Below are 17,198 nucleotides of genomic sequence, written 5' to 3'. Positions count from 1 at the left end.
CAATTGTTCCCTTATGCTCTCCCTAAAACTCTGTACAACCTCTGGTTCTTTCAGTTTATCCAGGTCCCATCTCCTTAATCTCCCACATTTTTGCAGTTTCTTCAGTTTTAATCTACAGGTCATAACCAATAGATTGTGGTCAGAGTCCACATCTGCCCCTGGAAATGTCTTACAATTTAAAACCTGGTTCCTAAATCTCTGTCTTACCATTATATAATCTATCTGAAACCTGTCAGTATCTCCAGGCTTCTTCCATGTATACAGCCTTCTTTTATGATTCTTGAACCAAGTGTTACCTATGATTAAGTTGTGCTCTGTGCAAAATTCTACCAGGCGACATCCTCTTCCATTTCTTAGCCCCAATCCATATTCACCTACTATGTTTTCTTCTCTCCCTTTTTGCTACATTCGAATTCCCGTCACCCATGACTATTAAATTTTCGTCTCCCTTCACTATCTGAATAATTTCTTTTATTTCATCATACATTTCTTCAATTTCTTCATCATCTGCAGAGCTAGTTGGCATGTAAACTAGTACTACTGTAGTAGGCGTGGGCTTCGTATCTATCTTGGCCACAATAATGCGTTCATAATGCTGTTTGTAGTAGCTTACCCGCATTCCTATTTTCCTATTCATTATTAAACCGACTCCTGCATTACCCCTATTTGATTTTGTGTTTATAACCCTGTAGTCACCTGACCAGAAGTCTTGTTTCTCCTGCCACCGGACTTCACTAATTCCCACTATATCTAGCTTTAACCTATCCATTTCCCTTTTTAAATTTTCTAACCTACCTGCCCGATTAAGGGATCTGACATTCCACGCTCCGATCCATAGAATGCCAGTTTTCTTTCTCCTGATAACGACATCCTCCTGAGTAGTCCCCGCCCGGAGATCCAAATGGGGGCCTATTTTACGTCCGGAATATTTTACCCAAGAAGACGCCATCATCATTTAATCATACAGTAGAGCTGCATGCCCTCGGGAAAAATTACGGCCGTAGTTTCCCCTTGCTTTCAGCCGTGCGCAGTACCGGCACAGCAAAGCTGTTTTGGTTATTGTTACAAGGCCAGATCAGTCAATCATCCAGACTGTTGCCCTTGCAACTACTGAAAAGGCTGCTGCCCCTCTTCAGGAACCACATGTTTGTCTGGCCTCTCAACAGATACCCCTCCGTTGTGGTTGCACCTACGGTACGGCTATCTGTATCACTGAGGCACGCAAGCCTTCCCACCAACGGCAAGGTCCATGGTTCATGAGATTCATACTATCATATACAATTATCTCATATTCACACTATCACATACAATTATCTCTGTATGACAAGTATTGTTGTATTCCACCTTGGACTTTCCATTGTTTTATTATTGTGATTCTGCCAGAGGGACCAAAAGAATTTGAAGATTCAGTGGACAGAATGGGTTGACAGAAATGTCCGATCCCATGCGTTGGCTTTGACCCGTGACGTAAGGGTGTTATCATGTGTGGCGTCATGACGGCGCGGAGGTTGGTTCGGGAGTGTGGCGTGTTTGTAGATGTCGTCGTGTTGTGGTTTGTTGTGCTCTCTGGTAGTATGTTCAGGGTTTTCATTTGTGTGGTGTAATGGGCTCAGTTTGCTTTTGCTCATTATCCAGAATTGTTAGTGTCGGCTGTGTTTGTAGTGGAATTCATTTCAGTGAGTTAACGATTTTGTGTTGTTCGCTGTACATCGTGTGGTAATATTAGTAAAATTAATTGGTTGTTGTTTTTGTTCAGGAATGGATATGACGGATAAAATTAACAGTGTGCAGGTCTAGGGAAGTGTTCGATCCCAATGTGTGGCTGTGTATGTTGGTATTGATATCGGGAGTAGTTTTTGAGACATATAGGCCAAGTGAAGTGTTTGCTCCTAATTTATAGGATTGGGAGCTGCTTGTTGAGCTATATAGGTCAAGGGAAATGTCCGATTCCAGATGATATTGTGTTTAGTGGTATTTGGGGAGTTTTGTGATGTCAGTTTTTTTCGTCGTTTTGTATGGGGGTGCGTGTCTAAATTTGTTTATATTTAGTTTGCCCCCCCCCCCCCCCCCCACCCAGAAACACCCCATTTCCCGTGCTTGCCCCATTAGTGTCATTAGGTATTTTGTGGAAAGTGTGTATGTTTGTTTTTTGATGTATTTTCATCTTCATAATGTGTATGTAACTACTTTATATGCTCCATATTGGAATTGTGGTTTATGGTCATTTCCGCCATATTTGTGACGTCATGGGTCAAAGCAGACGGGCGGGATCAGATGCTTCCGTATTTCCGACAGAATGATTGTGTCTTGGGAAAGTCTTTCCTGAAGATATTTGTCTGGAGTGTAGTATTGCGCAGAAGTGAATCGTGGATGATGAGCAGTGCTCACAAGAAGAGAACAGAAACATTTGAAATGAGGTGTTACAGAAGAATGCTGCAGGTTGGTTCAGAAGACTGAGTAGCTGATGAAGTAGTACTGAAATGAACTGGGAAGAAAAGAAACTTATGGCGCAATTCAACTGAAAGAAGGAATATGTTGATATCATACATCACGTGACATCAAGGATTGTTAATTTCACAGTGGTGAGAAGTGTGTGGAGTAAAAATTATAGGGGATTGAATAAAGTAAGCAGGTTCAGATGGCTGTAGGTTACAGTAGTTATGCAGAAATAAAAAGACATGCACAAGATAACTTTGCATGTCAAACTTGCTTTAAATCGGGTTTGATTCCATAGGAAAGCAGTTGTACCCAGTGACTGTATTCATTCAATTAGTAAATGGTATTGCAACCAGTCACAAATGTTTTTTCCATACCTATATTTTGGTCACTGCATCGCCATCTTCAGTGCAGTAAATGTAAATTAAAATGTTAAAAACACTTGTATTTGCACATAGGCCCAACTGGACTATTCTTAACTCATTCTTTGACATGAATAGTCCAGTTGTGACAATGCACTTATACAAGTGTTGTTAATATTTTAACCTACTTTTACTGCAATTGAAGATGGCCACACAGTGACCAAAATCTACATATCAATAAACATCATTTGCAACTTATTGCCACACCCGTTACTATTTGCTTGTAATTGTTCTTCATAGCGATAACAACAACAACATGTTTGTTTCTATACCTTACTAATCTATATCTGTGCTCTTTGTATATTATTTATTCTGTTTGCACTAAAGTTATATTTCAGATTTCCATATTTTATGATATGATTTCCTAATAAAACTTGTTATTGATATTTCTGAGAATAATACTTTTTTAAATTCCATATGTTTCATGCCTCTCTTTCTCATTTATCTTCAGCTTCTGCAAGGAAGTCCTGGTTCTGCATGTGTCAGCATTCCTTGAAATTGTTGGTGCAGCAGTCTACACATTACTAATGTCTCGTCCCATAGGATCACTTCAAGTTAGTTCCTGCAGAGCAGAAAATTTGTCGGACTGGTATACTTTGCTCCACAATCCCAATCCAGATTATGCTGAAACATTGCACTGCACTCAAGAGGCTGTGTATCCTTTGTAAGTTTACTATTTCTTTTTTAATATTTCATATTACTTTTTATTTTTAAATTTAGTGTCATTGTCTCATTACAGGTCAAGCTTTTATTTGGTATACCAATTATAATGCAATATTAATGTGGTATGGAAAGTCCTTGGTGTAATATAAATATTGGAAGAAGTAAAGGTAACAGCTCATGATACAGTTGGAGCTTCTCTTAGTAGTTTCTTCCTCTTCTTCTCTCTTTGTTGGCCTTATTGCGTCGATGTACTGAACCAACTGTTATCCCATCTCTTAGGTGATTGTCTAAGCAATCATTTCCCTTGCAGTCATCCATATTTAGAAATTTTAATGAGTCTTGTGGCGTCCATTCTTTCCAAATAGTTCTTATAATTTCTTTTCCTTGTCTTCATCCAGTTATGTATATCTTGTTCTCTGTTCTATTTCCTTATCAATACATTTGGTGTCTTGTCCCACATTGTTACTCCTTAGATCTTGGTACCTTCATTTCCAATGCTGTTAACTTTTGTTATGTCTTTTTCATTTCCCTTCTGATTCCTGCCCACATGAAACAATAGGATGCACCATTGTTTTATATATTTTTATTTTCCTCTTGTTGTTATATATTTGTTTCTCCATAGAGTATTTTACAGACATCTGGCTATTCTTATGGCCTTTGCTAACAGTTTTCTCACTTCTACAATTAAGTCTTTATAGCTGGTGATAACAGTCCCTAGGTAATGTAAGCTCATTACTTTTTCAATTGACAGACCATCTACCTCTAATTTACATCTTACAGGTGCTTTTGGTCTTAACATACCCCTTGATTTTTTAGATAAGATTTCCATGTTATATTGTTGAGCTACTTTATTGAATTGGTTGAGTCACCTTTGTAAATTATCTTCGATTATGTGCTGTCAGTACACTGCCAGCAGCATACCATATAATGTTTACCACTTTATATCCCATGTTATATCCTGATTTCTTTTTTACAGCATGAATGATGTGGTCCATTATTAAGTTCAGTATGAGTTAGTTTATTGATTTTCCTTGTGTTATTCTTTCATATTTTCTGCTGTGGTCACTCAACACATCAACCATACAGTGTGATGTTTCCCCTTACTTCTTCCGTTATTTGTATCATTTTTAGTGATCACTTCATACCATATTAAACTGCTCATTTGAGATAAATGAGTATGTGAAGTATTGAATTTCTAGGTTTGAGAAGGCAAACCCATCTAATTGATATGACAAAAGTACATCACAAGCAACCTACAGTAGCCTATATGTGATTTTTGTACTGTTTTACTGATATTAGTAATAAATGTACATTTAATAAACACTGTAATGAAAATATAATTGTTAATTTATATGAATGATAAGCAATTTGAAATATTATGTATGACCCATTTATGAGTAATGGTAGAGTGTTGGGCACACCTACCAGACCAGATTGGAGGAGGATATCAAGGTAATTCAGAGATGCACTGCTAGTATTATGGAAATAATCCATGAACTCAAATTGGCACCCATGGAGTGTAGCTGATGATCTTTTTGTGAAACGATATTGAGAAAATTTAGAAAATCACCATTTGCAACAGACTGCAGGAAGCTCCTGTTGTCACCATTATATATCTCGTATAAGGACAAGATAAGAGATATCAGGGCTTGTATGGAAGCAGTCATTTTTTTCCTCACACAATTTGTGAGTGGGATGGGAAAAGGAATGACTAGCAGTGTGACACTCCACCATGCTCTGTGTGGTGGCTTGCAGAATATGTATGTAGATATAGGTGTACAAGTAAACTGCTAAAAGAATTTTGTTAAAAGGGTGTTGGAGAGGTTTGCATATAATGAAGGGTGCTGAGAGGTAAGCTGGATAAAAATGACCACCTTTTTATTGAAACATGTGAGTGCCCAGTTCAGTTGGAATAAATTAAAGTAAGTGTCTTCCATGTATATGGAGTATCATCTCAGTTGTGCAAATGGATTAATTATTTCCTGTCAGAAAGGTCACAGTTCATAGTGAGTGAGGGAAAGTCGTCTACTGAAACTGACGTTATATATGGGTTGCACAAGGAAGCTTTATGGGCTCTCTGATGTTATGAATCCATATAAATGATTTAGGAGACAATATGAGCAACCCTCCTAGAGTGTTTGCAGATAATGCTGTTGTTTACCTGGTAGTAACCATATGGTTCAGAAAGTGGCAGTTGTTCCTAAACAATAAAAAGTGTGAGGTCCTGCACATGAGTACTAAAAAAATCTGTTAAATTTTGGTTACACCATAAATCACACACATTGAAAAGCTGTCAATTCAACCAAATACCTAGAGAATACAGAACCCAATAATCTAAATTTGAATCAAGAAATATAAAATGTTTTGGGAAAGGCGAACAAAAGACTTTTATTGGCAGAACACATACAAGGAGCAACAGATCCACTCAAGGGTCTGTTTACATCGTGCTTGTCTTTCCTTTCCTAAAGTATTGTTGCACAGTATGGGAACCTAATCCAGTAGGTCTGATGGAGAACATAAAAAAATTTCAAATTAGGGCAGCTTGTTTTATATTATGACAAAATAGGGAAGAGAGTTTCACTAGTATGATAAGCAAGTTTGGATGGAAATCACTGAAACAAAGATATTTTTCAATGCGGCAAAGTATTTTCACTGTGTTTCAATCACCAACATCCACCTCCAGTTAAAATATTTTGTTAACTTCTACTATACTTGTATAGGGAGAAGTGACCATCATAATAAAATAAGAGGATTTGGTGCTCACAGAGGAAGATTTAGATTTTTATTTTTACCATTTTCTACGTTAGAGTGAAGTGGTAAGGAAATAGTCCAAAAATGGTTCTAAGAATTCTCTGGCAGTTGCAGAGTAATCATCTAGATGTTGATGTATCAGAGCATTTCAAGTCTGAAATCTAAAGTCCCATTAACACTAATGTTCAAATTGTACATGTTTTTATGTTTTCCAGTATAAAGACAGCCAATAGTGTTCTCTGACATTAGTAACTATAATACATGTGTGTGTGTTTTTGTGTGTTTTGTTCATGTGCCTGTCTGCCGGCGCTTTCCCGCCTGGTAAGTCTTGGAATCTTTGTTTTTAATATACATGTTTAATACATATATAAAAAGCATTTGAGTAATGTAAAAGGCAAAGCTGTAGCTTTTACAAAGTATTAGATTATCGGCCGTGATGATTTGTTGTTAATGTATTTTACAGAAGTGGTCCATACAGTGGCCAAGCTAGGCAGTAGGTATCAGGATAGGAGGATTTAAGATTAGATTAGATTTACTTTCATTCCAATTGATCTGTAGTGAGGAGGTCCTCCAGGATGTAGAACATGTTAAAAAAACAACAATACATGGCAAATATTTACAACTAAAACAAATAAGCTAATGTACCATTCCACTGGTCCCAAATGGAATGATCAGCATTTTTTAATGAACATTATATGAAAGACGTTTTACAAATACTAATGCACTGAATTTAAAATAAAAAAGTTTTTTATTTATTTATAAGGTAATAAATGTGTAATACAACTACTATAATACTTATTTACGATGAATATGGTGCAGAAGTTAGATTGTACTTACACACACACACACATTTACAATGACCACATTACTGCACTGAAATTGTATTCATCAATTGAGAAGGAGTTGGCCACCAATAAATCCTTTAGGCTTCTCTTAAACTGAATTTCATTGGTTTTTAAGCTGGAAAGTTACTGAAAATGTGTGTTTCTGAATAACGCACACCTTTTTGTACAATTCTAAGTGACTTTAATTCCTTGTGAAGATTATTATTACTTCTAGTATTGATTCCATGAATTGAGCTGTTTCTTTGAAAAGTGATATATTTTTAATGACAAATTTCATTAAGGAATAAATATGTTGGGAAGCAGTAGTTAGTATCCCTAGTTCCCTAAACAGGCTTCTGCAGGATGTTCTTGACTTCACACTACATATAACTCTTACTGTACGTTTTTGTGCCCGGAAAACTTTAGCTTGGTTTGATGAATTACCCAAAAAAATAATCCCATATGACATTATGGAATGAAAGTAAGCATAGTATGCCAGCTTTTTCATTTTAATGTCCCCTATACCTGACACAATTCTCATTCCAAATAGAGATTTGTTAAGACGCTTCAGCAGTTCTGTTGTGTGCTCCTCCCAGTTGAATTTATTATCAAGCTGTAAGCCCAAGAATTTAACACTGTCCATTTCTTCTATCTGCTTGTCATAATATGTTAGGCATATACTCATGGGACACCCCTTACAAGTTCTGAACTGCATGTAGTGTGTTTTTTCAAAGTTTAGTGACAAAGAATTGGCTATGACCCAGTGATTAATGTCCACAAATATTTTATTAGCTGATCTTTCTAAGACTACACTTGATTTGCTGTTTATTACAATGTTTGTATCATCGGCAAACTAAACAAACTTGGCATCTGGTAACCGAGCGAGGCGACGCAGTGGTTAGCGCACTGGGCTCGCATTCAGGAGGACGACGGTTCAATCCCGTCTCCGGCCATCCTGATTTAGGTTTTCCATGATTTCCCTAAATCGCTTCAGGCAAATGCCGGGATGGTTCCTTTCAAAGGGCACGGCCGATTTCCGTCCCCATCCTTCCCTCACCCGAGCTTGCACTCCGTCTCTAATGACCTCGTTGTCGATGGGACGTGAAACACTAATCTCCTCCTCCCTCCTCCTTGGCATCTGGTAACCTTACTGATGAAAGGTCATTGATATACACAAGAAAAGGTAAGGGGCCCAAAATGGAACCTTGTGGGACCCCACATGTAATTAGTTCCTGGTTGGATGATGCCTGATAGCTTGATACATGTCTCTTTCCTAATAACACTCTTTGTTTCCTGCCAGAGATATAAGATTCGAACCATTTTGCAGCTTTTCATATTACACTATAATATTCTAATTTACTTAAAAGGATATTGTGATTTACACAGTCAATTGCCTTTGACAGATCACAAAATATACCAGTTGACAACAATTTTTTCTATAATGAATTAAGCACATTTTCACTGTAAGTGTAGATAGCTTTCTCAATATCAGGACCCTTTAGAAATCCAAACTGTGACTTTGACAGTATGTTATTTGAGATAAGATGGTTATAAAGCCGACTGTACATTACTTTTTCTAAAAATTTTGAGAATGCTGGCAACAGTGAAATTGGACGGAAATTTGATTCTATTTCTTTATCTCCCTTCTTAGACAGTGGCTTAACTTCAGCATGTTTCAACCATTCAGGAAATATTCCACTGATAAACGACTGGTTACACAGATAGCTTAATATGTTACTTGGCTCAGAATCACATTCTTTAATTAACTTCGTTGATATTTCATCATACCCACTAGATGTTTTTGATTTTAAAGATTTTATGATGGACATTATTTCTGCTGGCTTAGTGAGGGTCACATTCATATTATGCAAGTTACTTGAAATGTCTGGTCTGAGGTATTCCATAGCAGCATCTACCAAACCGGACAACCTCATCTTTTCAGTAACAGTTATAAAATGTTTGTTAAAAAAGTTCTGCAACACTATACATATCTGTCACCAGTGTATCATTTACTCTTAATGCTATTTGTCCCTCTTCATGTCTGGTTCTACTGGTCTCCTCCTTCACTACATCCCATATTTTGTTATCTGACATGACTATCTTTTCCTTGTAATATATTTGCTTGATGTCCATATATCGGAACTGTTTTGGATTGACAGGTATAGTTTCCTTTTTGTTTTTCAAGTTCTCCCATTCCTTGAACAATCCATGGCTTCTTTGTAGACTTTGCTCTAACCTTGCTAAGTTTTGGGGGAAAACAGTGTTTGAATAAGGTAAGCACTTTATTAGCATGAGTGTTACATTTTTCATTCACGCCATGAACACTGTAAACATCAGTCCAGTGAATGTCTCTGAGGAGTGTTCTAAAATAATCAATTTTTAGCTTATTGATTAACAGATTTTATGTCCTGTTCAGTATTAGCATTTAACAGAAGGAACTGCATGTCATGGTCTGAGAGGTCATTGACTATTGGTTTTGTAATATAATTTTGTTCATTGGACTTTTCTATAAAGATATTATCAATGGCTGTTTTTGAGCAATTGGTTACCCTTGTGGGGAACTTTATAGTGGGAATTAAGTTGAATGACAGTGTTATTAACCTAAATGCTGTTTGTGAGCAGTTGGAACAAAAGAGTGATTTATTTAGAGAGGAATACATGAGCCCTAAAGAGGGGGAGGCATAGTGAAAGGCATCAGTGTCTTTGGAGGAGGCCACAATTTAGGATAAGTATGTCACAGATTGTGGCCAGGAGCAGAGAGAGTGATCAGACCTACAGCTACTAAATTGGAGGAAGCTGATTGATAGGTTGTGCAGCATCGCATCATCAGTGCTGACATTGCAAAATCAGCATTGGTGGTACGGGACCCTCCTTTCCTGTCCTGTTCTGGGCAGAAGGTATCAGTTCACAAAGTAGATGTGAGACTGTTACAATTTTGTTATTAAAATGTACACTCGTCCCATTTCACAAAAGTCCGCATGACGTAATTTTGCATTGGTTGGAGGCTGTAACTAACAGAAGATAAAAGAAAACAGAAAAAGTTTGATTTTGTTACATTCCAGTATAATACACATTTTGAGAATACCATTAAAAATAACAATAACATTTACGGAATTCGTAGTCCAATGAGATATGGCATATGTGAGCTTTCAACTGTTTTGTTGAAACAGAAAATTTATAAATTTTACAGGAGTCACTCTAATTTATACTTTTTTGCATTGAGAGTGATAGGAGAACATGTCAACATCTTAAGAACACCGATAATAAATGACAGTTGTATAACCCCGGTAGCATTTTTGGAATCATGAAAAAATGATAACTCAATAAACTTTGTTCATCATAATGTGACCTATTAGGTTACCCTACTAGCTACATATTCCCAGTGTCTTATTAAGCTCAAAAAATTACTCCAAACTTGACAAAGAAAATAAGGAGAAACTTATGACGTTCGCCTGCTTTATTTCATCGTTGATTGTCCTCGGCGTCGACATATTGTGCTGTGATACTGTTTGAAACATGGGGGGTGAAGTTCAACACTGACTACTTTAAATGATCTAGCCGACAGGAGCACAGTTGCGTTTCACAGTTCTTTGCTTTCACTGTTCACAACTCCCCAATAATACACAGTTATATGGCCAGTGCACTATGGTTTAACTTTCGATAAGCCTCGCTAATAGTTTGCAGGCAAACATCCACATACTGCTACAGTAGTTTACTGTTGAACATCTAAGAGCAGTAACAACCTAACCAAACAGTTCACAGCCTTTCAAATAAATTTAACAGACTCTGTCATTGTTTTAACACACGGCTTATTTTTGTTACACATGTTTCACAGTTAAGTTGATATATTGTTATTGTTCTAACCAACACAGGTTTCTTATCTGAAACTAGGCTGTGGACTGACTGTCTCGAGCCCAAAAATTGGGCCTTTATATATCCTCACAATAATACGTACTGAAACTATACATTGTTCAATATTTAATCTACAGAAATTACAATTAAAACCGAACTCCTTCAGTTAACTGCATACATCGAAAAATTGTGTCTTTTTAACAGTTTCTTCATCTACAAGAGTCAGACCAAATTATTTGTTTAAATGATGAAATTAACAGATATTGTTATGCAAGCAATTCTTTTGACAAAACTTAATTACTTTGGAATTAATTAAGGACCAGCTTTGCTAACATGTTTACGCATAGAGCCAAATAGATCCTTTCAGAGTACCATTAGTTGTTGCTCTAAATGTTTATAATTAGTACAGAATTTATATTTATTTATAAGTCAACAATAGAATTTAAGTTACAAAACAATTACTGATTTCACCCTACAACAAAAGATACTAACTAGTAATAGTCAAAATAAATTAAAAAATCAATTGCATACATAAAACTAAGCACAAAATTATACCTGGTGTTATATTCTTTAATTAGTTAAAAGCAAAAAAATGAATTTTAAGGAGGTAGATTTCAAAATAAGAGGGAAAGTAAAAATATCGCAGCTTGCTTAGTCACAAACTATACTGACCTCTTGTACATATCTAAGAATAGGTCACACAAAGTAAAGGGTCAGTTTTGTCTGTATGACGTAACCCACGGAAAGGAGAGAATTTTTCTGCTATAAGTATTGTAATAGCCAGAATATCTTTGACCATTTATTTGTTAAATTCTTTCAGAATGCCAAAGGGTAAATATACAAGGAACAGTGAACTCCCTTGAGTAAGGGTGATTAGGAGAAATGCTGACTTAGATTTTTTCAATACCATTGTAATGGTGCTGCCTGCATGGATATTACTTAAGCAGGAATGCTCAATTCAGGATGCTGTGTTGGGCGTTGGGAGCATGTTCTACCAGCTCCTTGACAGTCATAAAATCGTAAATACTCCTTCAGCAGTTAAGTTTTCATTCATTGACATTCTCACACAGTGGCTACTGGCGGTGATTCGAAGGTGAGACCAGGTATCAATTCTGCAACTCTTGGTGGCGGGGAACATTGTTGGGATTATGACAGTAGCAGCTCCAGTCAACAAACCATAGTGGTGCAGTAGCCTTGCATGGTAACCATTCCCCAGTGGCACTGCATCAGATGCTAACGTGGCACTGCCAGCCAGATACTGGATCCATGGGATGGTGCTGAAAGGCGGGTGATGATGCCACATACTGGGTGGCAGCATAGAGGTGAAGTGGCACCATTCCCTGAACTTGAGACCTTGGTGAAGGATGCAATGTCAGCAGTGAGCAGACTTGAGCCTGTGGTGGCAGAGATTGGTAAGCCGAACAGGCAGCAGCTTGGCAGCAAACTGGAGAACTCTGGAGATGCCCAGATTGGTGTCACCCTGGGGGTGGACCCAGCTGGATGGCACTGGCTCAAGTCCTGGCAGCAGTAGGTCTAGGAGCAGCCCACAGGCTAACAAATAATTGAAGCAACAGCTGAATATAGTCGAGGCTGGGTGACCCTCAATGGTTCTTCAGCGGCCGTCAACTGCATCTCAAACTGGTATCAATCAAAGACAGTAATACTACTAGGTGTGGGGTGTGAGTATTTATTGTAGATGTCTCGGATTGGTATAAATCAAAGACAATAGGTGTGTGGTGTGAGTATTTATTGTAGATGTGCCCAGCTTTGTTATTACGGGGTCCTGCGTCTGATCGTGTATGGACTGAGGCAGCACAGCGTCAGTTCAAGGCATGAGATAATTCAGCTTACTACTTTGGTGGACTGGGGATTTATAATACTCCTGCTCTGACTGTGGAATTTCACAGGGACCTAGCTGAACTCTGTTCAGGGGTGTGTTGTTGCAATACTTCTAGCCCCTTTGAAGATTTGGTCCACCAAATCTCAGGCTGCTGCCAAATCTCTGAATTACTTAAACATTACGTAATTTATTTTTTGGCTGTGATGACATTTCACCTAAGCTGCTAAAGGAATGCAGAGGAGAATTAGTGAAGCCCCTGTCACATCTAATAAATATGTCCCTGTGCCATGGAGAATTCCCAGATCTTTTGAATAATCACTGAAACGCTGCTGGTGTATAAGAAGGGAACAAAAACTGACATGAAAAACTATAGACTATCATTAACTTCAGAGCTTGGGAAATTATTGGAGCCAGCCACTGTGGCCGAGCGGTTCCAGGCGCTTCACTTTGCAACCGCGCCACTGCTATGGTCGCAGGTTCGAATCCTGCCTTGGGCATGGATGTGTGTGATGTCCTTAAGTTAGTTAGGTTTAATTAGTTCTAAGTCTAGAGGACTGATGACCTCGGATGTTAAGTCCCATAGTGCTTAGAGCCATTCGAACCATTTGCAATTATTGGAGAAAGTAGTATTAAATCAGTTTGAGGCATTTTTATCAAACCTAATCTATCTAGCAAACTGCAACATGATTTCAGAAAAGGAAGATCTACTGTAACAGCATGTAGCAATTTTTATACATGAAAAATTAAAGAAGCTAGATGAAGGAGACAAGGTAACAGGCACCTTCCTGGAAGTGAGTAAAGGTTTTGATACTGTGAATTATACAATTATATTGCATAAATTAGAAGCCTATGGGATGAGAGGGGTACCTTTACAACTATTTACCTCCTGTCTGAAAGACAGGAAATAACGTATCAAGCTAAAAGGAATGAACAAATGGTGACAACAGATCAATCCACAAGATACTTCAATGTGGTGTGCCCCAAGGAAGTATATTGAGGCCTCTTCTGTTTCTTGTGTATGTTAATGATTTAATTGAACTCCAAAATTGCAAGGTTGTATGCTATTCTGATGACTCATCTTTGAAAGCTGGGGCCGGGATATGCTTATCTTAAACTGTAGTGATATCAGTTATAATTTTCTGTCAAGTTGTCTTACTGCAGATAAGCTACTCATCAATAGAGATAAGAAAGTGACAATTCATTTTATGCTTAGCTATAGTTAGAACATGAATAGAACTCTATTTACTCCTCCATTGGCCCTTAGCTATACAAACATGTATTTTTGGGTATAATTGTTGATATACACCTGTCATGGAAAGAACATATAGACCATATTTGTAAGAAAATCACTACAAATGTGTATTTACTGAAAAGGGTCCCAGCCTTCCTGGAGCATGATAGCTTGAGACAAATATACTTCAGAGTGATGCATCCACATCTTCAGTATGGTATTGAGATATAGGGTGGGGCACTAGCTGTCTATACAGACAGGTTCTTCAGACTACAAAAAAAGGCAGTAAGAGTTGTAGCTAAGGTACACAGGAGAGAAGTCTTCAGAAAATATAAAATACTAACAGTCTACGAGGGCAGACCCAAAAGTAACGGGAATTGGGCTGCAAAGGGGAAGAAGAATGAAGGAACCCTTGCTCGACCAGGTGTCCATTACGGTCACGCCACTTGAGTCACTGTATGAAGCTGTGTTGTCATGAGTGCATCGGTTTGCCCGTGAGAGTTTTTTTTAGTAAAACAGCTTTTCCCATTTTGGTGAAAATGTGATGGCAGATTGTCGAGAGCAACACGAGGCTGTGAAATTTTGTTTCCCATTGGATCGGATGCAGAAGCTATTGTAATGCTTAAGACTGCTTATGGGGATGATGCCTTAAATAAAACCAGAGTCAAAGAGTGGTTTTCACTTTTTAAAAATTGTCAATTGAAGACCAACCCCATTCAGGATGCCTGTCAGTGTCAAGAACTGACGAAAATGTTGACAAAATCAATGCCCATGTTAGTAGGAACCATTGCCAAACCATTGATCAACTCTGTAAGATGCCTGGAATGTCATGGAGTTCAATTCAGAAGATTTTATCTGAAGATTTGCACATGAGAAGGGTTGCAGCCAAATTTGTCCCTCGCCTACAAGCAAAGGGAGCCTGAACTTCAGGCATGTTTTGAGCTTCAAAATCTGCTCAAAGAGGACACTGAATTTTTTGCGACGTGATTACTGGTGATGAATTGTGGTGCTATGGATAAAACTCCAAAACAAAACAGCAATCCAGCCAGTGGAAGATAAGTGGCTCTCCTCGTCCCCTAAAAGGTTGCCAAGTGAAGTCAAACATCAAGACAATGCTCATTTTTTTTCTTTGATTTCAGAGTTTTTGTGCTCACGGAGTTCATTTCCCAAGTCAAACTGTCAAGCAGGACTTATACTTAGAGGTTTTGGAAAAATTGAGGGAGAGTATCAAGAAGGCAGCTCTTTGGCACACAGGCAAATGGTTCTTCCATCATGATAACGCGCTGGCCCACAGTGCCCTCTCCATAACGCAATTTTTGAACAAAACCGCATGACACCAATTGTCCACTCTGCCCATCTCCTCTACTCACTGGATCTGGTCTCAGGTGATTTCTTTTTGTTCCCCAGACTCAAAAGGAACATGAAAGGGAAGCATTTTGCCACTATGGAGGAGGTAAAACAAAAATTGCTGGAAGCCATAAAGAGCGTCCTGGTAAGTGAATTTAGAAACCATTTTGAACAATGTAAGAATCCTTTGAAGAAGTGTGTTGTGGTCAATGGAGAATAATTTGAAGGTGATCAAAATTTGGTGTAAAAATTACAGTTACACTTACACTAACAAAGGAAGGAATGGTGGGTGGGTGGGTGTGTGTGGGGGGGGGGGGGGGGGGGAGGCGAAAAAGAAGATATCAGATGCTGGACCGTATCCAAGGAGACAAATATACAGAAATGAAAAGACTGACTATGGACAGAAAAGTGGAGAGGCTTAACTCATGACAAGACCTACCGTAAGGCAGAATGCCTACGACTACTACTACTATTACACTAACATCCCTAATGCCCATGGCATTACTGCTATTGAACACTACCCTCCTCAACACCTAATGGATTCCAAACGTACAACCTCCTTCCTAGTCCCCATGACCAACTATATTCTCCCACACAATTACTTCTCCCTTGAAGGCATTACTTACAAACAAATCCGGGGCATGGCTACGGGTGCCCGCATGGCCCCATCCTGTGCCAACCTATTCATGGGCCACTAGAGGAATCCTTCCTAAATGCCCAGAATCCTAAACCCCTCACCTGGTCCATATTCACCTCCCAACTGCAGATTCCTCTGGATTGAGGGTGAGGAAACCTTATCCACATTCCTCCAGAATCTCAACAGCTTCTCCCCCATTTGCTTCTCCTAGTCCTACTCAACCCAACAAGCCACCTTCGTAGATTTTGACCTCCATTTCAAAGAGGCTATATCATTACCTCTGATCCATATAAAACCTACTAACTACCAGCAATACCTCCACTTTGAAAGCTGCCACCTGTTCCATACCAAAAAGTCCCTTCCATACAGCATAGTCACCTCTGGTCATCACATCTGTTGTGATGGTTGGTCTCTATTGAAATATACCGTGGGTCTTCCTGAAGCCTTCACCAACCATAATTATTTTCCCAACCATTTACAAAAATAAATCTCATGTGCCTTATCTTTTCAGATTCCCACCACCTCCCAAAGTCTCACAATCCGGCCACAGAGGACCATTCCCCTCGTAACTCAGTACACCAAGGACTGCAGCAACTGAATTACATTCCCCGCGAGGGTTTCGACTACTTCTTGTCGTACCCTGAAATGAGAAATGTCCTGCCCACTACCCTTCCCACGCCTCCCACAGTAGTATTCCATCATCCACCAAACCTACACATTATATTGTCCACTCCTACACAATCTCTGCTCCCAACCCCTTACCTCATGGCTCATATCCCTGTAATAGACCTAAATCCAAGATCTTTCCCATACATCCTCCTACCACCAACTTCTCCAGTTCGGCCACAAACATCACCTATCCTATCAAAGGCATCGCTACCTGTAAAACCAGTCATGCGATTTATAAGCTAAGCTGCAGTCAATCTGCTGCATTCGATGTGGACATAACAACCAACCAGCTGTCTGCCCACATGAATGGCCACTGACAAACTGTGGCCAAGAAACAAATGAACCACCCTGTTGTTGAGCACACTGCCCGGCATGACATCCTTCCATTCAATGCCTGTTTCACAGCCTGTGCTGTAGGGAACCTTCCCACAAACGCCAGCTTTTCTGAATTGTGCAGGTGGAAACTTTCCTACATTCCCATAAACCTTCTGACCTAAACCTTTGTTAGTCATTGTCCTCACCCATC

The 17,198-nt window shown here is 38.7% G+C and overlaps 1 protein-coding gene across 2 annotated transcripts in view; it reads left to right on the top strand.

The window, feature by feature from the left end:
* The window catches only part of LOC126348392 (JNK1/MAPK8-associated membrane protein-like), a 100,790-nt gene that overhangs the window by 19,867 nt on the left and 63,725 nt on the right, over window positions 1-17,198 (top strand). For both annotated transcript variants that reach the window (XM_050002351.1, XM_050002350.1), the window contains exon 3: window positions 3,310-3,522. In XM_050002351.1, the coding sequence (XP_049858308.1) occupies window positions 3,310-3,522 (213 nt within the window). The remainder of the gene's footprint in view (window positions 1-3,309; window positions 3,523-17,198) is intronic.

This window comes from Schistocerca gregaria, chromosome 1 (assembly GCF_023897955.1).
Source record: "Schistocerca gregaria isolate iqSchGreg1 chromosome 1, iqSchGreg1.2, whole genome shotgun sequence".
Classification (NCBI taxonomy): Eukaryota; Metazoa; Arthropoda; class Insecta; order Orthoptera; family Acrididae; genus Schistocerca; species Schistocerca gregaria.
This window is presented reverse-complemented; position numbering and strand designations above follow the sequence as displayed.